A 26,252-nucleotide genomic window follows, 5' to 3' on the forward strand; every position below is an offset into this window, starting at 1 on the left:
TAAGATCCCCCCTCAGTCTCCTCTTTTAGTCTCCAGACTAAACAGCCCCAGTTCCCGCAGCCTTTCCTCGTGTGAAAGATGTTCCATTCCCCTGATCATCTTGGTGGCGCTGTGCTGGACTCTCTCCAGAAGTTCTCTGTCCCTCTTGAGCTGAGGAGCCCAGAACTGGACACAGGACTCCAGATGAGGCATCACCAGGGCAGAGTAGAAGGGAAGAAGAACCTCCCTCGGCCTACTGGCCACACTCTTCTTAATGCATCCCAGGATGCCATTGGCTTTCTTGGCCATGAGGGCACATTGCTGGCTCATGGTTAGTTTATTATCAATCAGGACTCCCAGGTCTCTCTCTGCAGAGCTGCTCTTCAGCAGTTCGACCCCCAGCCTGTATTGGTGCATGGGGTTGTTCCTTCTCAGATGCAGGACTCTGCACTTGTCTTTGTTGAACCTCATGAGGTTCCTCTCTGCCCAACTCTCAAGCTGGTCGAGATCCCGCTGAATGGCAGCACAGCCTTCTGGGGAATCAGCCAGTCCTCACAGTTTGGTGTCATCAGCCAACTTGCTGAGGGTACACTCTGTCCCCTCATCCAGGTCATTGATGAAGATGTTGAACAAGACCGGCCTCAGAACTGATCCCTCTGGAACTCCACTGGCCACAGGCCTCCAACTTGATTCTGTGCCAATGTTCACCACCCTCTGGGCTCTGTCATTCAGCCAGCTCTTGATCCACCTCACTGTCCACTCATCCAAGCCACACTGCCTGAGCTTTCTGATGAGAATGTTATGGGAGACAGTGTCAAAAGCCTTGCTGAAGTCAAGGTAGATGAGATCCGCTGCTCTTCCCTCATCTAGCCAGCCGGTTATGCACTCATAGAAGGCTATCAGGTTGGTCGAACAGGATTTCCCCTTTCCATGTTGACTCCCCCTGATAACCATCCTTTCTTTCATATATTCAGTGATAACATTCAGGATGAGTTGTTCCATCACTTTTCCAGGGATGGAGGTGAGGCTGACCAGCCTGTAGTTTCCTGGGTCGTCTTCCCTGCCCTTTCTGAAGACTGGCATGACATTGGCCTTTCTCCAGTCCTCAGGCACCTCACCTGTCCTCCATGACTGTTCAAAAATGATGGAGAGAGGCTTAGCGATCACATCAGCCAGCTGTCTCAGCACTCTAGGATTCATCCCATCAGGACCCATTGACTTATGAGCCTTAAGCTTGGCCAACAAGTCTTTAACCTCTTCCTCTTGCACCCAGGGCAAGTGCTCTGCTGTCCTGGCCATCCTGTTATCCTTGCTGGACTGGGCTTCCCGAGGGCCGGCCTTGGCTGTAAAGACTGAAGCAACGAAGGCATTCAGTACTTCAGCCTTCTCTGCATCCTCTGTCACCAGAACACCCTCTGTGTTTAGCAGTGGGCCCACATTACCACTCACCATCCTTCTGCTGCTGATGTACTTGAAAAATGCCTTATTGCTGTCCTTAACATCCCTGGCTAAATTTAATTCTAGAAGGACTCTAGCCTTCCTAGTTGCACCCCTGCATGCCCTGGCAATGTTCCTATACTCTTCCCAAGAAGCCAGCCCCTGTTTCCACCTCTCATAGATGGCTGCTTTCTGCCTGAGTTGTCCCAGCAGATCCTTGCTCATCCATGGAGGCCTCCTACCTCCTTTTCCTCCTTTCTTGCGCTTTGGGACACACTGATCCTGGGCTTGGAGGAAGTGGTGCTTGAAGATTGACCAGCTCTCATTGGCACTTCTGTCTTCTAGAATCATATCGCATGAGACCCGTCCAAGTAGATCTTTGAAGAGGCCAAAGTCAGCTCGCCTGAAATCCAGGGTCATGGTCCTGCTTTGTGGCCTGCCTGTTCCACACAGGATCTTGAACTTTTCCTATCTCGGTCATACTAGGTCATCGGCTGTTTTGTTTACTCTTCCAAAAATGTTAGTTTGCCAAACATGGCTGTCACTTTACAACTCCTCCTTGTGGTCCAACATCTTAATGGCTTTTCAGGATCTGGAAGCAAGCAGGCAGTTGGAGCCTGCAGATATATCTGCTGTCCAAGCAACCTGATACGGGCAGCCCAAAACCAGAGACAGAGTTAAACCTTTTTCTCTCAAACAGGTCACTGGCAAAGTGCCATTTTTTTCCACCATGTATACTACATTGCAGTTAAGTATGAATTAATTAAATCTGATACACTACAGAAATACTTAAAGCAGAAGCCTATATTTGGGATAGTTCTGCAAACTCAGCATGCCTGATCATCAAATTTTTCAGTGTGACTAAATACTGCAGGCAAATGGAACATGATAGCTAGGAACTGTTTTACTGAACTCATGGAAAGATAACCTTTTTTTCTTCAAATACTCTCTTGAAATGTCTCTCATTCGTCTATCAGCTGAAAGCGAATTGCATCTTCTCTAATGAAAAAGCAAAGAGCTATGGACATCTGCAACACTTGTTTCTATTACAACTATCAGATCACAGTCATAACACAGTTTATATGGATGTTCCTTGACAGTAGCAGAAGTTTCTCTGCTTTTTAACTTTTATCACACATTAACTATGAAAAAAAAATCTGCATGTAGTAGAGTCATAAAATACAGATTCTTATTAATAGTGGTAGTTTAGTTCACAAAGTCTGTTCTTGAAGAGTGGTACTGTAAGGAAGTCAGTCTAACCAGAACCATGTTTGTGCTGCATAAAGACTCACAGAGTGTTATCAGCTTTTCAGACAGAAGAAAAGTAATCACTGCAGCAAGAAAGTGAAAAGAAACATTTTTGATGTGAGCGTTCATGGAAAATAGATGAAGCCCTGAGTGTGATACAAATGAAAGTATGCGGATGCCACTGGAGGTGCACATCAGTAACTGCTACTTCAGGTCCTTCTGCAGTTCCGTGTGATAGGGCAATGTTCTAAGGTATCAGCTCTTCCATAGGGATAGCAAATGTTATAGATCTACATCCTTAGCTCATAAGAATAATGTTGCCCTGTGAATAAGGTTGCACCAATTTAGAACTACTGCATATTTGATCTTGCATATCAGATTTCCAAAAGGTTATGCCTTTACCATACTAGTTCGCTCTCATGCAAGCACCATAGCTACTAAACTCTGTTTGCTCATATAAAATTGCAGACACGATGTGACTATTGCTCTGTGTACATTCAGCATGTCAGGATTTGGAACAGTTATTCCAGATCTCTTTTCATGTATCAGTATTCACACCAGGGTGCGATGAGTGCTAGGTATCACCGTATCAGAATTGCCACATTTCCCACCTAATCTGCAAAATGTCATGTGCAAGTCATAGCACAATACTGACTTGAAGTTTTTCATTTTTATTTTTCATACATATTTGCAGCTTCTCAGGGACTATTTATGTTAGCATGCCAAAAAGTCAGCTCCAAACTTTGTAGTATTTATGTTGATAATGTGAAGATTCGTATCATAAGAAGTGTTTAATCTAAAAACATTTGAAAATTGCACAATGAAGCTGAAAAGGTGTCACTGTGGACTGTATTTCTTGAAAACTTTTTAACTTTAGAACCTTCACAATGTTAGTAGGAGGCCTCACTGGATGGTATATCTCTAGACATGGCAGGTACTAGAGAATATGCAATCTTTATGATAGGATCTGTATTGTTGTGCTTTTCCCTTAAATCTCTTCTATATCTTTGCAGTGAGAACTGGTAGTTATAGCCACTAAAGAGAAGATCTCTTTATGTTTGGAGACTATGTAAGATACTAAATAATTTTAAATAGATGTAGCAGTTAAGATGGAAGTGAACATAGTGTCAGTAGAAAATGGCACCAACATGTTTGTTCAAGTTAAATTTTATTTATGGGTTAGTTGGTTGGGTTTTTGGTGTCATGTTAAATATGACTAAAAAGTGCTGATTTTACAATAATATTTGTTTCCTCTCTAGGATCTACAGAACTGTTTTCAGGAGCAGATACAACTTCAGGGGCAGGTGAGGCTTCTGGAACATCGTGTGAAACAGCAGCAGTTAAAAATTATACAGCTTTTAGAGAAGAAAGAGATTCAGTTCAGTGACAGAGGAGATGAAAACAGTGTCATTGACTTGGGAGGAAAAAGACAGTATTCAGGTTAGAAATGAAGCTATTCTTTTCATTACCATTCATTGTAATGATACTCAGAAGCTTTAGCACAATTGGGCCCATTGACTTATTGTTTTAAAAGCTCATAGAAAATTGTTTGTATAAAACATTGTTCAGCTTTTACCTACGCCTGCTATTGCAGGGAAAATGTGGCTTATAAGCACATACTGACTCTGTTCCAATCTCTAAAATCCTGAGACACCCATATTTGCACATACAATCCTGTCTGGCATAGTGATATCTGCATCTCTCTTAAATAATATTCTATTTGTTTCTGACAGTATCACAGCTTCTAAAATACTGGTTTTAAGTTGGATTTGTAATTTCAGCAGCATTCTGGTGGTGATACAGTCCCTCTGCAGTGGAAGAAGGCCAAGTATATTAGCCCATAGTAGCTGGAGTGAGGCCCAAACTTAATAAGACACCATCCAAACCAATAGTTGGATTAAAAATACGATTTGTGGCTCTGATTTTTGGATGGTGTTTGTTTCTAGTTGTCCAGTGTTAGAAAGCCTAAACATCTAGAATTTTTAATACCCTTGTTGGAATATACTGGTAGTGTGCTGCATAACAAGGCATCAAATATAATAAAGCAGTGTTAAAATGAAATTAAAAGGAGTTGTAAGTCTGACTTGTAACTCAGAGTTTAAATTTTAGCTCCATATTTATGTATTCAGCATCCTGGAATACTTTTTATTACTTTGGCTGATTCAGTTGTTGCTGGAAAAGATTATTAAAACCACATTTAGCTGAAAGGTATTTGTCCTTTCTTAGCATATGTCTCAGTTAATTTTCTTAGACCTACGTTGTTCTGGTTTCTGATGGGGTTTTTTTTCCATTAATTTTCTCTTACCTTCTAGCTTGGAAAAAACATTTCCCTGTTGATAATGCATCATTTCATTGAAAAAGTTGTAGCATTTTAATGTGAACAGAGCTGGATAATATAGGGTTAGATAGTGAGGGAGAAATTCTGCACTATATACACCTGCTAAAAATTAAAATACGCTTGTGTTTTGCTAACCTCCTAAGAAAATAATAGACAAGAAAAGCTATTTTCTATATGCCAATCAAACATTCTCTAGAAAGACAACTTACATGTTATTTAAATCATGTTTTCTATTAGAGCTTAATCAAGTCCTGGCATAGCTATTTGTTTTCAGTGTGAACTTTTTATTTCCTACATCTAATCTTCACTGAAGCTTTTACTGAGAAGAAGTATAATACTTCAGAAAGTTCCACACTGGCCTGGAAGTTCAGCCAACATGGCCATAAATGTTTCAGGGAAAATCTTACAGTTAATCAGCCCTGCTTTGCCAGGAAAAACAGAAATGTTGAAAATCATATGTCTTTCCTGTATGACTGCTTAATGGTAGATTACATATAAACAAAGAACTCCTTTCATTTCTTAACACCTAGAGGAAAAAAGATAAGATTATATAATTACACTGCTGTTACATTTTCATGAGCTCTGAATTTTATCATTGCTATAAATGCTGGTTAGTCATTAATCCCAACGTAGATCAGACTGTAAATGGTATCAATCTAAAGTTGTATAATTCTACATGGACATTGCACATTCTGGAGGTAGTCTTCTGTATATTTTTGCACCTGTTTGATACAAGGGAAAAAGGATATCGGGTCCAGCAATGGTTTCCCTTTTCTGACACTGGTGATTCTATACTCTTGTTTTTGACAGTTCTCTGGTGAACTTTCTGGGCATAGAAATACATGTTTGGTTTTAAATGTTACTGTGTGTTTTATATATAGAGAAATTATATGATTGTAACGGGATTCTAATGTGGATGATAATTGAAATTGCAATTAAAAGTGACACCACTCAAACTGGAAGAACTATTTTGCTAGCCAAATGAAAACAAAAATGATAATATTTTATGGTGGGAAAAAGTTCTTTTAAAGAAATGTCTAATTGCAGCTCAGTGAAGTTTTAAAATAACACCAGTACAAGAAAATGCCCAGAAGTCATAGAAATGTATTTGCAGAGGTATTTTCTTGGAATTAGCCTGATTCATATGTGACTCTTACATGACATGACTTGATTTCTGTTACTGACTTGATTTTCGATTTTTCCAGTAAGTATAGGACTAAAAAACCTGAATGTTTTGTGAACAGATTGTGCAGAAATCTACAATGATGGCCATAAGCAAAGTGGATTTTATAAGATGAAACCTATCCAGAGTCCTATTGAATTCCTTGCCTTCTGTGACATGTCTGAAGGGGGTGGTTGGACTGTTTTTCAGAGACGTTCTGATGGCAGCCAGAATTTTGATAGGTAGGTACTAGACTTAGACATCAAAATTGGAAACAAGGTGGAGATGGAGCTCTATTAAACCAGATGGAGCTAAATTAAATCTTAACTGCAGAATTAATATGAATAAGTTGTTATCCCAGATAAAAGGGAGGATTACTCTGTGGGACACCCTCCGGATGAGATGCCGTTTGTGGCTCTGTCTGTCTTCTGGGATACGATCTTTAATGTCAAATGCATTAACAGTTGTTGGAGCAAGAATGACAAGTAATGATAAGTAAAGGACTACCTGAATTTTGCAAATAATGAAAATCTTAAAAAGTAAAAACATAATAAATCTGCTTGAACTGAAGTACCACCAGCAAGCAAGTATAAGAGAAGCCCACCACAGAGTAATTTGTAGCTCATGGTAAAATGCCTCCAAGAAAGATAAGATGGGTAAGAACTTGACTTGTTGACACCTAACCTCCTTGCCTTTGCCAGGACTCAGGTATTTTGGGGGAAATGTCCAGAAATGAAATTTTTTGTGTTGTATGACTTGAATATTAAAAAATGACAAATATATACAGATACTAGAAGCAACAAGAAGGTTTTTAGAACCTCTGCTTTGCCTAATTTGCTTTTTATGTATCTATGTCCTGTGGACTTGTGTCTTACTTGTGTTTATAATTACTGTAACTAACTTTACAATACCCCTAGGAAATAGAGGACAGTCCTCAGGAGGATGAAAAACTACCATCTAGACAAGAAAACTTCCTATTCTTTTTTTATGAAAAATGGTCAGACAAGCTACAGAAGCAATAGGTAGCATTTTGCGATTACATAACCACACATAACCCATTCTTCTCTCTAGACTACCAGCTATTTAAGTCACAGAAGCTGCTTTCTCGTATGTCTGCCTGTCCACAGCCTAATACTTTCACTCACTGGTTTAAGTATGGCTGCTTCTCGTCAAGGAAATAGATTAGATTTTTGTCCCCATTAAAAGATGTGAAACCAAAACCACCGAGAAAGTGTTTCAAAGTTACAGTAGATGTGGAAAATATTCAATGCTTTCAACATACACATCTTGAAACTATGCACCAGTATAAATTAAAAAAAAATGTTAGAATTAGTAAGTTGAAGCTGGAAATTACTAGCTAATACCTCATTTACAAAATTATACATCCAGCTGCAGGAGTTTCACAGCTTAATCAAAGCACAGGAAATAAATAAACAATGCTTGTGATATACCTATGCATTCACTTGGATCCCTTGGATTTAACCTGGAAAAATGTTTTAACTTTAGGTAAATTTTGCTATACTAGAGATTGGACTGAGCTAATGGTTTTCTTCTGGTCTTGAAATTTGTTAATCTTAAGCCTCTTTGAATGTAACTCTTAGGACTGCTCATTGGACTGGGATTCAACCTTTCACATGTGAGGAACAGAAGTAATTATTTGAAGATTGACCACAGTCCAGAATGTTTGTTTATGAATATTCCAATGTGTAATGGACCTACTAAGTGTTAAGCAGAGGACTACCAAGATGATCAAGGGCTGGAGCACTTGCCATGTGAGGACAAGCCAAGACTTGTTCATCTTGGAGTACCTTGTCTGTACCTACCAGGAGAGAGCTCATTGAGTAAATGGACTCTTCACAATTGTCTCTGGTGGGAGGATGAGAGACCAAGCACATAAATTAAAACAAGAGAGGTTCAGACTGAAGATGAGGAAAAGTTTTTTCACCATGAGAACAGTCATCAGGTTGCCCAAGAGATGTACAGTCTCCATCCTTGGAGGTTTTCAAGACCTGACTGGACAAGCCTTGAGCAACCTGGTCTGATCTCATGGCTGACTCTGCCTTAAGCAGGACATTGGACTAGATTACTTCCTGAGGATTCTTCCAGTTTGAATTATACTGTGATCTTTGGTTGTATAATAAAATATCCAAGCAAACTTGCTTTTTTGATAAATTAGTAATGGATACTCTTTTCAGAGTCTGGACTGACTATGAAGAAGGCTTTGGAAATTTTGTTTTGACAAATGGTGAATATTGGCTTGGAAATAAAAATCTTCATTATTTGACTAATCAAGGTAAGACTTGTAACAATAGTCTTCTATTGTTTCTGTGTCTTTTCTCTTTCTGTGCCAGTTTTTGTTACCCTTTTTGTTAGCATAAATCCAGAGTTGTATTGGTAGTCTATGTGGACTTCTTCAAGTTTCAGAACAAAACACATTTCAATAAATGTTTTCTAACAAAAGGTTCAAAACTGTCACTGGGCCAATGGCATTCAGGGAGCCCCTGAAAAACAGGGAACAGTAGACAGGAGTATACCTTAAAAGAATTGGCTCTACTCATTTCTCTTAACAGTCCAGAGTTGGATAGTATGGTGCATCAATTAATTTCATCACGGCTTTACATGGCTACATAGACTATTACATGAAAGTAAATCTAGGCCTGTTTGTCAATTGGGCTAGTCTGAGAAAGCTATTTCCATTTTTCCAATGATCACTCAATCTAAGATGACTTCTGCTTTGCTGTAGAATGCTGCATATACAAAACTTACCATTGCCTTAGCCGGCTAATTCATATGGAAATCAATGCCACCAGGATGTGGTCTAAGTCAGTTCCTTTAACTTCAGAGTATAAAAACCTAATTTCCCTACATATACATTTATTGATTGATTCTCACTACCCTTTCATTACCACTTCAAACACCTTACTTAAATATAAAGCCTATAAAGCCTATCTTATTTTAACATATTTTTTGTCCACACTTGAAAATCTCTATTGGAATAACTCTAAAATTTTCTAAGATGCATCAGGTGAATAAAGACAAAGAATTGCAAGATATGCTCTAATATGCATAAAGAAAGAAGATAAAAAGCCATAGAATAGATAGAGATGATTCATTATAAAAAAAACGTAGTTAGCATTTTAATCTTCTACTGTAATACTCTGTTCTGAAAAGTAGTGAGATAAGCTAGTTTAACCAAACTAATCTGTGGCATTGTTTCTTAAGGGAACTATACTTTAAGAATTGATCTGACTGATTTTGAAGGAGAACGGCGTTTTGCACAATATGCAAGATTCACAGTTGCAAGTGAAGAGGTAATAAAATATGAAATGATGACTAGAGGTTTTAATGAAAATGTGGATTCTGTAGACAGAGAATAAATATACAGGTTCCCTAATTTTCATAGAGGTTTGTGTAGAACCTTATTGTCCTATTTTCTTTCTTACAAATGCTTGGAGTTTTTGAAAACAGCCGTTTTACACTTTCTGTAAGAGGTATGAATCATTTAGCTTAGCAGCCATGAATAAAAGCAGTTTTTTGTTTTTATTTATATTACCAACAGTAATAGTACATGATGTTCTGATTTGTTAATATATATTGCAAACTAACTCTAATATTGTTTTTATTATATCATTTATATATAAAGTTAATGATAAATTTTACCCCGGTAAGCATCTTTACACCCCTTCATTATGTAGTACATAGTCTCTATGTGGCATGACATTTCTGAGCATAAAAATAGTAGCTAATGGAACAGATTAGTTTCCTCTGTGCTAAAAGGTTAAAGACATATTGGAATATTCTAGGTTTTTAATTTCTTCACATTTTTCACCAGCATTCTTATGAGATGAGTTGTGGGGAATACTCTGGTACGGCTGGGGATTCCCTTACTGGTGGATTTCATCCTGAAGTAAAATGGTGGGCTGATCATCGAGGAATGAAATTCAGTACTAGAGACAGGGATAATGACAACTATGAAGGAAACTGTGCTGAAGAGGAAAAGGCCGGCTGGTGGTTTAACAGGTATTTTGATTTTATATCAGTATTGTCAATGATTCTGCTTTATGCCTATTCAAACAATAATAAGATACAGTAGAAGATAGGATTAGCATTGTTTATTATATATGCAATCTGTCCTTGACCTTTACCAATGGTCTCAGTGCTGATAAGTCTGAGACTCACCTTAGAAGGCACCTACCACACAGCTCAAGCTGGTCTGTGATAATGGTATTTGCCATAAGCTTTGGTTGTATGGAGAAGATAGTTCTGCCCCTTTAAGGTAATCACTTTTTACACAGGTAGGTGATGTAGACTTTGCAGATATTTCTCTGTTGTACTTCTTTCTTGCATTTCTCATGCATTGCACTAGAATATCTGACAGGTTAAGCTACTGCAGGGTTACTAAGTCTCATTGTTTTCACCCCACTTCAAAGCATCTCACTCTTGTTACTCAGTCTCTATCAAGATGGGAATGTGTCCACTCAGTTTCTGTCAGTAAGTATGGCTGGAGTGAGAGGAAGATTTTTTTTAAATAGGGTTCAGTAGAAGAATTTTAAAATCCTACTTGCATGCAAAACACCAATTAAAAATACCTGGTAGCCTTAGCACTGTCTGTATAAGCAGCTATGTTCTTTCCCTTAATTAGCCAAATATATCATGCAATCTAGCTGGGTAATAAAGAGATTTAACATACAACTCAGGGAAGCATTCTACTCTCTCACTGTGATCTCACTTCACTTGGCAGAGCTGCCAGGCTGGATAAACTCCATTGTTTCTCTCTGTTGTATCATCCTTTGTTTCTGTTTTTTAACTCCTTATTTTCCAAATTCTGTTTCCATAAGTAGTCTGTGACCACCATAGCTGATAAAATGTAATTATTAACTACATGTTTCACAATGAATTATTTATTTTAATACATTTCTGTGTCAGTAGAACGTTTGAGACATAAGGAAAAAACCCACATGTAGACAAAGTGTTTTTGCAGTTCTCCTGAAAGCTAAGATATAAAAGAGAAAGGCAGCTGTGTTGGACATCCTTTTCCTATGAAATCAGAACTTTTGTGGATTTAGAGGAACATCTAGAGCTCATGTAGCATAAAACTCTGATACTATGCCATGGAGTTCATGAGTGAATCACCAATCACTTTCAGTCAACTGCATACATTTTTTGTCTTTTAGAAACTTTTTTTTTAAATATTGGATTGTTCTGGACAAAAGAGTGACCCTTTTGCAAAAATAGCTGTACAGCAGAACTTGACAGTTATTAATACCTTGTAGTTGCTGCTACATAACTACTAAAGATAGCTGACTCCTACCAGGCTAGTTCCTATTATGGCTGTGTAGCTCACACTCTTAAAGTGTCTATCTGGATAATGAAAAAGAGTTACTAATGGTGTTATTCCACTGCCTTGTTACTGACTTTTTTATGCTAAACCGAACAGAAAACTGAATACTGCAAAATAGTGGAAAATTTCAGTATCCTTAAATCCTACCTAAAAAGCAGTACTGGCAGAGAAAGGAAATCACTCAGAACACATATTTGTCATGCACAGATTAGCAAACATAGAAGGAATTAGTGCTCTTGGCTGGTCTGTATACAAGCTTCCAACTGTGAAGGAATTTCTTATAGACAGCTCTGTCCTATCTGGACTAATGAAATACAGAATTATCCAGATAATATGAATACCAAGTGATGTGACACAAGTGAGGCCACATGGAAGTAGCTAGCAGATGTAGTTTAAAGCCACTGATCTTGCTCCATCTCAACACTTATTATCCTGGATTTCTGGAGAAAAATGGCCCCTCTGCATTTTTTTGTAAGCAAAGCTCTAGAAGAGATTTTCAGCTTGGATACAAATCCGCAGAACTGTATTCACTGTGGTGCTTACACCCAGGTCATAAGCTCTCCTGCATCCAGGGCATTGCAAAGACCAGTAGGTTCATATCTGTTAAAAGAAGAGCTAACAAGTCTAGTTGGACATGAGCTTATTTTTTCCCCAGCACTTGCAGTTGTAGTTACACGACGTGTGGATGATCACAGTCTGTCTGCCAGGCATGGAGCTGGGGCCGCAGCTCTCAGTTACTCAGGCTTCCTGCCTCACCAGTCATCCTGGAGATAGCATGGCTTCATCCATGTGGTGCTCTACTGGAGTCAGTAAGTCCAGGCAGAATTTAAACAGCTCTTCAGGCAACTAACTCCATCTCTCATCTGTCATACAGTTAATATATAATTCAGATAAAGTATGCATGGATAATTGAGAATTTACTGTACTTTTGAAACTGTTGCAGTGCAGTTCTTACTTTAAAAATTAACCTTTTGGAAAGAAAAGGAAAACATACACTAACTTTTAGGTGTTTATTAACTTGTGAAAAATGAATGTTGTTTCAGAAAATCATAGCAATAATCATATTTCAGTTGTTCCTTTTATGTCCAGTTATTTCAGACAGCATCCAGTTGGTTACAGAATTCTATGTATTTTTGCTATTGGTGCCTCCCAGTGTTAATTAAAAGTTGTATCTGGCTTATGTTGTTGTTGACAAAATCATGCTTTGTCTGCTTCCATCAAAGAAAGTAAGAGCAGTGTTCAGTTGATCTAGATACCTCTTAGCAATTGAGTCTCTAATGAAATTGGTGTTCTGATTCAATGTAGACAGAGTGCCTGCTCAATGCAAAGTTCGTATGGCTAGAAAGGTTATGTCTGATACAAGTCTGTCATTCTCAGAAACAAAGTCACTGTTAATATCTGCAGTTTTTAAGCTTTCAACTAACACGTTACCAAAATTGAACTTAAAAATTGGAAGCAATAAATAAGCATGTATGTATGAGACAATTTTCCTATGAGGATTTTATCACAGTTTTTATTTTGGTTCTCAAAAACTGTTGTTAATCAATTGTAAGCAAAGCAAAAAATTCTAAGATTTGCTGGTAATAATACCCATAAGGTTCATTTGGACTGTTTTCTGTTTGCGTATTTTCTGATGTCTGGTTTTGAAATCCATCCTGGTGTTTGACAAGACAGCAACAGCAGTGACAACAAAATACTGAATTGGCAGATAAACCAAGCTGATTCATTGCAGTATGCTGCAGGAGAAACAACTGTTTTGCTCTTCATTTCGTCACATAAGTATCTAAACTTGTTTCTTGTAGAAACCAAATGAGTATAGAGGTTGTGCTGGCACCTATTCAAGCCTTTTGGGTTTTGGTAGGGGTTTTTTGTTTGTTTGTTTGTTTTAACCACCGTATTTAATAAACTGTAACATCATTTCTGCTTAAGTGTGTTAAAGAACAATAATTTTAAAACCTCTAGATTGTCAAATAAAATGTCAGCTCCAATGATCCAGTGAATTGGTGTACATACATTGAATTAGCTATCAAGATCTCCTCTATTGTAAACAGAAGTTCACAGCTAATAGGCAAACTGATGGTGGTATTCAGGTTTTATCATATGAAACACCATGAGGGGTAAGAGCAAGATATAAGAGGGGCTACTCTGGAACAAGAAATAGCAGAACAGTATTTCTTGGCCAGAGTTTTGCTTGGTCTATGCCCTGCTGCCACACATGACCTGAACAACTCTGGAAAAATTCTTCTCTGAAACTGATGAGCAGGCAAAACCCAGAGAGCTAGAAATGTCATAAAACTTGTGGAAAGGACAAAAAAGAACTTTTATTTCAAAGAAGCTAAGAGCACTTGTGCCCTAATTAATCTGTTATCGTGTGGGCACACAGAAGTCCACAAGTGCAAAGTTTTGCAGCTGTCAGATGCACTGCTATCAACACAGTTCATGCAGAAACGGCAGATACTAGCCACTTCTCGACAGCAGGCCTTCATTGTGTTCTCCTTTTCTTTCCCACCAGGTGTCACTCTGCCAACTTGAATGGTTTGTACTACAGAGGCCCCTACGCCGCCAAGACGGACAACGGCATTGTGTGGTACACTTGGCATGGGTGGTGGTATTCTCTGAAATCCGTTGTCATGAAGGTCAGACCAGCAGACTTTGAACCTAATACCGTTTAAATATTTTAGTAAAACGATTTATATACTTGTTCTTTTAGCAAATCAATCCAAATTAAACCAAATGGTCAAAAAAGGTACTTAAATACAAGTGTACAGTGGTGTTGGTCAATGGATGGAACATCCATTCTTTGGAATGGTTCAAGTCTTTAGAAGTGAGTTGCCTTTAAACTCTTCTGCTTTATTTTTTGCTTGTGTTGTGTATATAGCCTACATTAAAAGTATAAGGAATGGGCCAGGCAGCTGAAGGAAAAGAAGGGATGAAGGCTAGAATCAATTGAATCCAGAATACAGAAGCGGATTGTCTCTTGTTGCTGAAGCATTTCTATGGCCAGTCACATTATTTCTATCCAACATTTTTAGATGGTCAGTAATTATGCTGTTCTTGGTAACCATTACGCCTTTCCTGTTTTGGTAATGTTTGGTAACAAAGCCGGGACTTCACTGTATTGATATTTGGAGTATACTAAAAAGCTAAATAACAAAACGTGCAAGTAATTTCCATGTGAGCTCTGCTTTGAACATAAATTATTATAATGCACGTGTAGAGGAAACCATATTTCATGTACAGCTAAAATCTGGGATTTTAAAAGTTCTTAGTGCTTGACTCTGTAAGTCTTTCTTTATGTACCTGTTAGTCTCCACCGCTCTCCAAATTCAAATGCCCTGTTCAGTCACTTCAAAGTGGTTCTGCTTCTGAGCCTGTTCATCTTTTCCTATGTCCCTGACTTGTCTCCCTGTGGTTTCCTTCTTCTCAAGATGCAGATCCACATTTTTCTTGTACAAGAAGAATTGTGAGAGAGACTCTGCCCACCCCTGGCTTTTGTGCCTAGCACAATAGATTCTAATAGCCAGCAGTAACAAGAATTGCTGATCGGTCCTTGCCACCATGGAGAAGATAGGAATGTTCTCTAGAAAGCTGTCTGATGAATCAGAACTCATTTCTGCTGAGACAATGCAAATGAAGATTATAAAAAGCACATAGATCTAAGCCAAACCTGAGTACTTTTATTTTCCTGCTTCCCTAAAATAATTTTGCTTATGTGGTTTGACCACCAATCTCTCTCCTTCTGTCCAAATAGTTTTTGAACCTAATAACCAATTTCAGTCAAGCTTAACATAATTAAAACTAACTTTTGGTAATCTAACAGTCAATTGTAACTACATTGATATGAATACAGGTCAGATGAACGATAACACCTTGCATGGCCATTTTCCCTTCCATTCCCATTGTCCAAAACCAAAAGTGTGGCAAGAATCCTTGAAAGAATTGCATGGAATAAGCGAGAGAGAATGAGTAGACCAATGGGAGGAAAAGAAGGAGAGGTTCGTATGAAATAATCTCGCTCAGTAAAATAAATCAGATTACAGGAAAACAAGAAAAAGAATTAAGTAGATTAAAAAACGGAGTTCAGGCAATTAAAAAGAACATTATGTAAAAATGGTGCTGGTAAAAATGTGCAGTATAGAGGTTTTGACCTCTGTCCTTTTTGTGGTAGTAGCTATTCTAGATTATCCAATCTTTTTCTTGATGTGTCAACAGATACTCTGCTAGAGACTTCTAGTCTGCATGAGAGGAGCAGTGAGTAGCTCTACAGCTGCTTATTTGGAACCTGGTTTAATCATTTAAACCAAATTCAGTTCTGTATCTGACAGGAAGGCATACCAGCCGATGGATGTGCATGTGTGTAAATATACATATTCAGCATTCAACATTCAAAAATATAAGGAAAATTTTAAACCAGAACATGTGATATGTATTTTTACTGAATTTTATTACAGAATTTAAAGTGAGTTCTTCTGTAATTCTAGGAGCAGGTCTGTAAGTATGGGTCTTAATTACATGGTGGAAGTTTTGGAGCAGTTTAAAAATAGGTACACTACTTCCCATCATGATTTTCTAATTCTTCTGCTACTCTAAGAGGAGAAAGATTTAATTATTTGCAAAACCATGGATGACATCAGGTAGAAATTGTAAGAACACTCTTAGTTTTTCATAGGAAAACAGAAAGATCACCTAATGTATTTGGAAAGTATCAAGACAGATCATATTCTACATAATTTAAGTAAAAGACACAGCATTTAAGTACAGCAAAGCTGGATCTCTGGCACACAAAAAGGACTCAAGGTGTACAGATTTTTCTCATAAATCTAGAGTATTTTTTTTGTTTGCTGCAGCATAAATCTATCCTCTTAATGAGAATGCGAATGAAATCTTTCAGCAGAGTTAGGGTGCTTTTGTCATATTCAGATGTAAAATTTGACTCCTTTACTGGAAATTATCAAACAAAGGAGGATCAAATCTTTCTTTGTACATCTTAAAATGCATTTGTATGTTTTGTTGGATTGAATATTCTTCAGAACAAGTGCTCTGATATCCTAGCTGTTTGAAAAACATCTTTCTACAGTGTTTAATTCCCACCATCTTTCTATGGCCTTTCTATGTCTAATAAATTTTTTTGGCCACATGAAAAACATGTGGAAGTGTTATAATTCAAAATGGTCATATAATTGTTCTCAAATAAACACACCTTTTATTTTCAAAAGACCCTTTTAAATAGTTACTGGAAAAGAACACAGCTTGGAAAAGAATTCTTCGCTTGGCCTGGCCTGTTTGTATAAATTTATTTCCTCAACAGGTACGAACATGTTCTAAGGTGGTCTTTATTTATTCTTACAATATGCAGAACAAAGGCCAGTTTATTTGTTCAGGCATTAGGCAGAACAACATAATAACTCCCAAATAGCTTAAAATTAATGCATACCATTTGATACAACTCATATAATCCAACAGAAGAAGAATAATCAAGGAAATAACAAGGGAAATGTTTTGTCAATCATGATTGAATAAAGAATATAATGATAGCTATCAGCAACATGTAATCAAAAATGCCTGGTTTTGTAATATTCGTTTAAGGAAACACCTTTTTATTTTCAGTTGTCTTTTCCTGGTTTCTTTCATTTGCTAAACATTTTGGAGATTAAAAGAATGGATACCACAAGCCTGGATGAATTAAACAAGCAGTTAAAGAGCCTTCTTATATGCTACAACATTTGTTTTCTCTGTAATTTCTAGTATGCATTGACAGAGTTGAGGTAATGCAATCTGGCCTACTACTTCCCGGTGGGAACTTTCTTCTTCAGCTCTGACTATCTAGAGCCTATCTATCCCCACCATTCCCAAAACTGTTACTCCAAACCCTTATTCTCAAACCCCGTTTTTAAGTATAACATTTTTTTCTGTCAAAGTTACTTCTTATCTGTGTTATATGGTATATTCAGAAAGAGGAACAGAACCAGAGCTGGCCATGTCTGTGAACATTTCTATAATTTTCCTTTAGTTTTCTCCTCGTTAGCTCAAAAACAATAAAAGTACAGCTTTTTACACCCTCTTTTTTATTTTCTTCAGTCGTAGGTTCTCTTTGGCAGTTGTGAAAGAGGTAGAAAGAGTAGAAAAAAATGCTAGGGAAGTATTCTGTATCACATTTCAAAAATTTCCACTGTTTAAGTCTTGTCTTTTTCAAATTGTCTATAGCAAGATTCAACTTAGAAAGCAAAAACCTGAGCTTTTCAAAACCAAGAAGTACTCTGAAATGAATATGAGCATATGTTTGCTGTTTTCTCAGGGTAGGTCTAAGGACTGGGAAATTGGCAAGGTTTCAAGCATTCAGTCAAAATCCATATGCAAAATATGCTGAGGGAGAAAAGTTATCATTTTCTATTAGTTTAAGTGTTTGTTCAAAAGGAATGTAAAACTTCAAGGTAATAGTGTTTAATTCAGTTTTTTGTTGACTACATAGTGTTAATTAAAAAATAATTGATTCTAAGTATCTAATGGCCATCTTAACCTTTGTTTAGTGCAGGCCAAAATCCAGCTTGTCGTCACTACAGCTTCAGTTAACTAAGACATTTCCTCTTAATCCTACCCTAATGCTAAATAGATTGCCTGAGAAAGATGATTTTGACATCTATAACAAACAGCCTTGGGGGCAAATTTATATGTATGTTTGCTTTCAGAAAAACCAAACTACAGCCTTTGCAAAAAAAAAAACCAACAAACAAACCCCAGTAGCTCACTTTTTCCTGCCTTTCCTCAGCAACTTGTAAGTTTCTTTTAGTTGTCTCCTATGGAATCTAAGCTTCTCTCCTTTCTTCTTCTTCTCTTCTTAATGACAATCAGGTCTTTGATCCTGCCCATTAGTCATGGTTTGCATACCTGTGAATGCCTGGCTAAAGGAACCTAGGTAGCTCTGAGCTTCTGAACAAGCTGAGCAAAGGCTCTGAGGAGTGAAATGGTGTACCTAAGGCACCTGAAATGGCAGCTGGGTCTCTAAATCTACTGTGAGAATCAGTGTCCAACCTGGTTTATAAACAGATTGAATTATTGTAATGAATATATCACTTAACACTGTGAGCAGGAAGATAAGCAGATTACTCTTAAAAGTATATGATTCTCACAAATGATTAGCTGAATTTCAGTGCATCCAGTTTTGTTTTCCTTGCAGAAGTGCCCAAGTAATTTTCAATCTGTAGTCTCTCATGTAACTGCAAAATTATATTGTCACATGAGCCACTGGGCTGGCACTTTCTGCAACATCATTCACATTAAGTTAGCTAAACACAAAGTGACATAAGATCAAAAAGGCTTTTATGTTATTGACATACTGCACTAGATGGTGCTCTCTACATGTATTTCCTTAGGCTATACTATATTTGTAAAGTAGTACAAACATTTCTCCTGATTAAGTTAATTATTAAATGACAGAAAACAAGTAAAAAAAATGTTTAAATGAATTTAGTCCTTAACTCACTATTGAAATCATACATGAATTCCTAAGGTTCCCTAAACACTGGAAATTTACAGCATCTAATTATTTTGAGGTATGGCATATTTAGGCAGTTAAATTGTGGTCTCTTTAATTTAAAAAGCTTTGCATTGCAACAGTAGTTTATATCTTCCGCTGACTGGCAAACAGAAGGAAAACTGTGCAAATTCTGAACACTACCAAACTAACATACCTGCACTACTGTATTCCTGCTATGATTCCTGTACTGCTTTTCCCTGATGGGATCTCTTCCCATTTTTCACATCTCAGCTAGCCTGAAATTCAAGGGAACTGGAGTGAGGCCCATCTTTATATCGTAACACAAGTATAAAGCATTTGGATGTCTCTCGTGATCGGGAAACTGAGATTTTGTGAATACTTGTCACACCAACGGGATGAAGTGGTTGTGCCAGAGTGATTTCACTGCAGGGTGAGCAGGAAATCCATCTCCTGCCAAGATGTCCTACACCCATCTAGGAAGAGTCCCCTCCCCAAAATCAGTGAGTTATTCATGTGGTACTCAGTAAATGTAAAATTTATGTTGCATGTAACAGCTAGAAAGTCTTGTAAGTCTCACTCTGTAGGCTCTTATCTATGTTTGAATTATTAAAACTTGCAAGATGTACAAACATTGTATCATGTGACAAAGGAGATTTTAATGATTCTAATGCATCTCCTCTTTCTTATTTTCTAGTAACTTTGAATTTTAAAATTTGAATTTTAAATATCTCATGGAGGTATTCGAAGTAATGCTAATTCAAATCGTTCCAGTTCTGTCACTGGATCCTCTCTACTTCTGTAATGCAGTATGCTTAATTAAAGATCTCAGCACGTTTCTCATCTGTTCCCCTTATTGACCCTTCCTAACAAGGGGCTTAACAGCTTCTGAGTTGCTTTCACTTCCCCTCTGACTCAGTACAGAAAAACCTAAAAAAACACACCCATCTGGAAGAATATAAGTCACTCTTAACCTAAAATTCCTAGGCAAGAAGTTCTAGAGTACTGAAGGAAAGGAAAGGCTCCCTATTATGTTTACACAACTTGAAAAATAAAAGCCATTAATATTTGCAATTCATGTCAATAACTTTAAATTCTACTTTATATTTCTCTTTAACTTTTCAATGTTAAACTAAAAGCACTTGAGCCTCTAAACCTGGCCTAAAAATTTAATGTATAAGATAGTAAGTTGACACCTTCCTGGCTATTTAATTCTCAACTGCTTCTTTTTTTTTCACATCGCTGAAAGAATGAAGAGAATTTGTATCATGCAAATCAACTCAGTCCAGTGAAGTTACACTGGGGATGAATTAGGCCTGTCATCTGCTCCTCAATCAGATCATTTACACTGTATCCCAAAGAAAACAAAACTTTAACAACACTTTCTTTTATTGTACTACGTTCTCATTAAAAAGATATAAACCATAATCTATACAGCATTCCTTAGGGAGTGTAGTCCTCTAAGTCTATACGTGTTCTGCAATTAATCATATGCTAATAATCAAAAACCTTCTTCCATGTTAGTAGAAAAACAAAATCATCTGCACTTACGTCCAGCTAGAGCTGTGGAGAGCTAGAGCTAGACAGTAAGAAAGAGATTGACCATGACATCTCAGGCTTCCTTGTTGATGCATGTGGTAACAGGCTATAAATTCTATATATGGGCCTCACAATGTCATTTGTACACTAATTAACCCTCAACACCAAAATTCAAGAGAAATGAAGACATCCTGGAGCTTTTCAAACACTAGAACACTGAAGATGAGGAATGAGCACCAGGCTGTCCAACACAGGAAGAGTTCCTGACAGAAATAATAATGGTATTACAGAATCCACTTTTGGGGTCTTCTGGTACGTCACAAAGTGACTGTAGGGAAAACATGGACTTCGCTAGAGAACAGCACTACCATAATGATTTCAGCAGGTGAAATATCATTTATATGGATATCTACCTTTGTTTCTTACTTGATAGGCAGCCTCTTCAATCTAAGATGGATTAAAAAAACCCTGAACTCCATATCATAGATTTTGCTCATGAAAAGCTCTTTACCAGAGAATACAAAAGACTACCTGTTTCACAAGGAAACATGCCTCGATTACAGTTCTTCATATCAGTGAGGACACATATTTTTGAAGAACACAGTGGAAGCTGATGCCAGGCAGCTGCCTTGTCTCTATTATTCACCTTTTTTTATTTTTTCTTTTTAACCTACAGTATCTCCTTTCAGTTGAATAGTGCTGGAACCAAAAATGTAAAATGAGACTTGAGAGAAGTCAGCTGCTAATAAAATGTTCCACTGTCCTTTCTTGCTGACCCGCTAATTTAAATGCAATCAATTCTGTTGTGATACCAGAGAAAGCATTCATTGGGGTGTATTTATGCTTATTCATTAAAAAGAGAGTTTCAGCAGACTGCTTCTTGGAAATGTTGTGACATAAGCCTTCAGCTACAAATGTGTTTCGTTGATGGTACGATAAAAATACATATTTTAAGCAAAGCCTGTATTATTCTCTAAAAGAAAAAAGTGCTGCAGTACTGCTTATTTTACTGCCTGTTTTCCCGTCAAGGAGCCCAGTCACAGTGGGAAGAGAACAAGTGACCAAAACTAAAATCCCTTCTCTGGGATGCAGATTTTGCAAGTAGGAAAAATCTGGAACCCTTCTGACTCAGACATTTCACTTTCTTAATACGAAGAAGAATAAAACCCAAAGGTATGCATTTTCAGTTCAGGAAATAAAACCTAGGATTCATAGATGCAAGAGTGAGAAGGAACATTTTTCCCATCACCTCTGATTTTCTCTGTATCACGTAGCAAGTCACTGAACTCTTTGATACCTTCCTCATGTATGAGAGAAACATGGTTTAACCATTTAACAGAGCACTTTGAAGTCTCCCCAAGAAACATGTAATTCAAGCACTACTATTTCTTTCTAGCCTAGGCTACTAGTTCTGTCTGATTCCTGTCTATAATTGGGAATCTTCAGGCTTTTCACTTGGATAAAACCTTACTAACAGCAATTCCTAAACTATGTGCAACATAGGAAGATAGGTTAAGGGTTTTGTGCATTGTCTGCATACTGGTTTAAGTTAACAGAATAGCTCAGTTTCAGAAGCATTTTTCCACAGTGCTGAATTCAGTCTCTGGGAGAGATGTACTGCGGAAGTATTTCAGGGTATATTTCAAATGCTCAGAGTTCTCCCTGAAAGATTACCTTTGCTAGCTTACATCCAAGCTGTGTATTTAAAAGAAAGAAGGGCTGACTATAGCAGAAGGCTACACCATACTTAGCCCTTAATGTCTTCAGTTTCTAGACTGGCATGATTAATTAAGGAAGTCTGCAGCTTCAGCTTCCACAGAGACAGCAGTGCTGAAGAGCAGGCCGTAATCAGCTGTAGTTGGCACCACCATTGATTATATCAATATTCACATACAGAGACAGGATCGGAAACTCTTAGTAACAGCACTGCCTGTAACATCCATTTTAAACACCCTGCAAGCTGCTCATCGTAAAGGCAAATTAAATCCATAAGTACAAGCCAATGTGCACAGCATGGTATTTCAGTTTCCTGTGATATGCATGAAGTCAGGGAAAAAAGGCATGCAAGGATTCCTTGGAGAATTCTAGCAATACATAAGGGCTTGGAAAATGATATTTGTTACTACAGTTTGCATTCCAGGCTATGGAAAATTATAAAAACTGACAAATGCCCACTAATAGGAGGCTGAGCAAGAGATTGTGGTTAAGGAGGGCGCCGCGTGGGACAGCAGGGATGAGTACGCTTCCACTGCACATTCCAGCTCTGACTCAGAAGCTTTTCACAATGGAAAACATACATGTTTTCATAATCCCTTGTGCAAATAAACTGACTTCTGCCTTCAAAATATTCCAACATTGCATCTTGGTGGCTTATCTACATGCTAGCCTTAAGTTCAGTGAAGAGAAAACAAGTAGCTAGCAATGAAGAAACTAGCATGTTTTTTCCTACTCCAATTTAACTTTTCCTCCTACTATCCAGGACTAGTTGCCTGTCAGAAAAAGGATCTGAAGTGAAAACAAAGAATGAAACAGATTGCCTAATGTTACTATTAATGACTTTGTAGCTTTATGTTTGGCTTTTTCTTTTTTGTTACAATTCATTAAAATTCAAATTAATTCTTAAGACTGCACAATGGCCAAAAATAACACATCTAAAATATTAATTAAAAATTTATCTGGTTTATTAATGACTACATATGTTTGCAATGTCTTTACAGTATGAAATATCAATACCACATAATTTTATAGATAAATCCAGCTGCATCCCAGCTGAAGAGTGCTGTAGACACATAATACATCTGTGACCATTCTCATTTACTTTCAATTTTCCAAGAAAATAATGTTCTTATTTTAGATGCACTTGATTCTACAGTAATCTTCTCCAATTTGTAAACTCCAGTAGATAGGACTAAATTTCCTTATATAAGGCCTTATATAAAGCCATTAAAACTATGCCAAGAACAACAATCTTCCAGGCTGCTGCAGTTAACTTGTGAGGTTCTTTTCTCCAGCAAAGTTTCTTTGGTCACTTAGAACAAGTACTGGAGGAGCAAAAATAATACATCAGACCTGTTCTAAGGAGAAGAAAGAGCTGTTCAGACATGAGTTCATGTAAGACCTTTAAGTAATCAGTGCTGCAGTGGAAAACATGGACTGAAAACACATGAAGTGCAAATAAGAAAATTTGATATTTTTTTCCCCCCACTGTATTATTTTCACTTTGAATTTCATATGTGAAATGTGAATTTGCATCTTCTACCCTTTGGCTTCTTACCACCCAGTAGGGAAAGTATTCTAAATTTATATTCATTTTCTTGCTCCCGTGCAATGCATAACATTTCTTTAAAAATCACACACAGAAAAGGGGCCTGTTCTGTGTTTTCTTGTTTTCTCCCAGTCTCTTATTGTCCATTCAGTAACCTCTCACACATACAGAAGAGCATTCAGTTTCAATCACCAAATCAAAAGCCCATGTTGTCCCTTTATTAATGTTGGAATTCATCTCTCCCTATTAAAGAGGATGGAGACAGAAAAGGAAAAGATTTCATTCTCCAGTTATCTGACTTTTTGCCTTTAGCAGTTCTCTTCTGAGCAGTCATTGCTAAATCCTGCCATAGGCTGGTGCAGCACAGCTTCATCACAGCATTGTCTTGTTCCATCCTATCTCAGTAAGGCTCAGATGGGGACATCTTGTTGCCACATAGAATCAGTTTGAAGCTTTTCTCCTCTATTTTTTGATGCAAATTTCTATTTAGTACCTACTACCTCTATAACAATTAGTCCCATTTGCCTGTTGTTTCTGTCCCATTACATACACCATGCCTACTTCTAAACAGGATTACTCCTGCCAGTACAAACATTGACATCACTTGCAATACTAAGGTGCTATGTGTCTAATGCAACACTCATTCACATACACAGAGATCTCAAACCCAGAGGGGCCTATTGAAAGACCAGAAAAACCCCATTACTGATAGAGTCTTACCACCTAAGAACCATGCGGTATACTACATTACATTGCCTTGTAATATCTGAAGCACCGTGAAGTTGGCAGCTATTAACTTACTATACATCAGCCGATCTGCAGAAGTTGTCAGCATATATTACTTTGTACTTGCTATAGGCAAACCGTGTGCAATTTAACTTAGCCTTCTCTCCTGTCTGAACAGGTCACATCACCATGCATTTGCTGCTGGCTAAGACCCTATTCATCCCCATATCCACATTTACCACTGTGCAAATAATGATAAATCCTGCTAGCTTAATCTCACACCCAAGCCTTGCATCAGGGAGGTGCTGCAATAGCAATCCAATTTATTTGCTCCCTACTCACAGAAAAGTCATGGAAGCAAGAAGCAATCACAGAAGCATTCAGCACCACTTGAACAGCTGAACTGCTACAGGTAAGAATGGAATTGGTTTTACTTCTGCAAGATTTTATTTCCAAAACATTATAGTGAGCTAGTGATGAAACCACTGAAAAGTGGAAAAGAAACTGGCTGTGTAACCTTTTCCTTCTATTAATTTCCCTTAAATCTCAGTGCCAATAATTCTTCCTCTGTTAACCACTGTTTATAGAGCTGAAGGCTCAGAGGCACCCTTTTCCTCGCAAGCAACACTTTCAGATAGGTCTGTGCAAGTGTCTCTTTGGAATTTTATCTTCACCTTCATTTCTTTCACACAGTGCTTCCTTGAACAGAAAGATCTTAAGGGGGACTTTTAGAAGAAAAGGTGTTATCCTTTAAAGAAAAAAATAAAGCAGCAAAGAAATGGTCAGTAATAGAGAAAAAAAAACCCCAGTGTGGTGCTGGCTGCTTTTCATCTTGCACTCAGGACTGAAAGTCTCCATTCTGTGTTCACTGTCTCTAATAGCTACATTATCTCCCTCACTTCTCCAGCTTCTGTGACTCTTCTGCCAGCATCTTGTTTGGAGAACTCCTCCAGTTTCTCAGATTTGCTATAGGGTGTGCAGAAATTTGTTGACAACCATTGCCTCTTTCTCACATCAAATGGCCTCACCTGCAAAGAGATGCAGATGGTATCTCTAGGTACTTTTTTGTGACAGGTCTCTGTCTTTCCTCTGACAAAGTCATTCATTAAATCAGTGCCCTGGTGGTTATTTAAACATCAGCTTCAGTTCAGCACGACTGAAAACCAAGACTCTATATTTTCTTTCTGTTCAGTCATTTACTGATATCCAGGCAGACCACCACTATTCTCTTCAGAAGTGGGCAGGTTTGACTGAAAATCTTCACACTGTGGCAACATAGGAATCCCTCAATCATCTTCACATGATGTCTGATTTAACCTTTCCTAGCAGCCAGTATACTATTTTAAAGTTTACCCATCTCCCATGCTGTAATATCCTTCCCCTATTGCCTTGAGAAAGGCAATTCAATTCTCAATTGTACTCACGTGGATTGAAAATACTGGTTTAAAGACAACTTTTCTAGGCCCTCACGTTCACTCTACAATCTCCTTATTTTTCCTTCACAGAGCAGACAACTAGCCATATTTGGTATTTTTGCATAAATCTGCTTATGTGAAAGTATGTTTGCTTAGGAAGCAGCATAATGTGGGAAACACCAAGGGGTAACAACTGTAGGTGCAGGACATTAAAGTTGCCATTCTGCGTATGGCTATGTAAGCTCACTGAAATGATACTAAAGAAGTGGGCAAAATTAGTTCTTTTTTTTTTTCCCTCTTAACTGCAAAA

At 37.7% G+C, this 26,252-nt stretch overlaps 1 protein-coding gene across 1 annotated transcript in view; it reads left to right on the top strand.

Moving 5' to 3' along the window:
* Positions 1-19,652, top strand: part of FGL1 (fibrinogen like 1) — a 38,629-nt gene extending 18,977 nt beyond the window's left edge. The window contains exons 6-11 of the mRNA XM_061993889.1: positions 3,924-4,104; positions 6,247-6,406; positions 8,360-8,457; positions 9,387-9,475; positions 9,997-10,184; positions 14,018-19,652. Coding sequence (XP_061849873.1) covers positions 3,924-4,104; positions 6,247-6,406; positions 8,360-8,457; positions 9,387-9,475; positions 9,997-10,184; positions 14,018-14,177 — 876 coding nt within the window. The 3' untranslated portion in view covers positions 14,178-19,652. The remainder of the gene's footprint in view (positions 1-3,923; positions 4,105-6,246; positions 6,407-8,359; positions 8,458-9,386; positions 9,476-9,996; positions 10,185-14,017) is intronic.
* Positions 19,653-26,252: the final 6,600 nt, after the last annotated feature.

The sequence above is a fragment of the Colius striatus genome, chromosome 3 (assembly GCF_028858725.1).
Source record: "Colius striatus isolate bColStr4 chromosome 3, bColStr4.1.hap1, whole genome shotgun sequence".
NCBI classification, from domain to species: domain Eukaryota; kingdom Metazoa; phylum Chordata; class Aves; order Coliiformes; family Coliidae; genus Colius; species Colius striatus.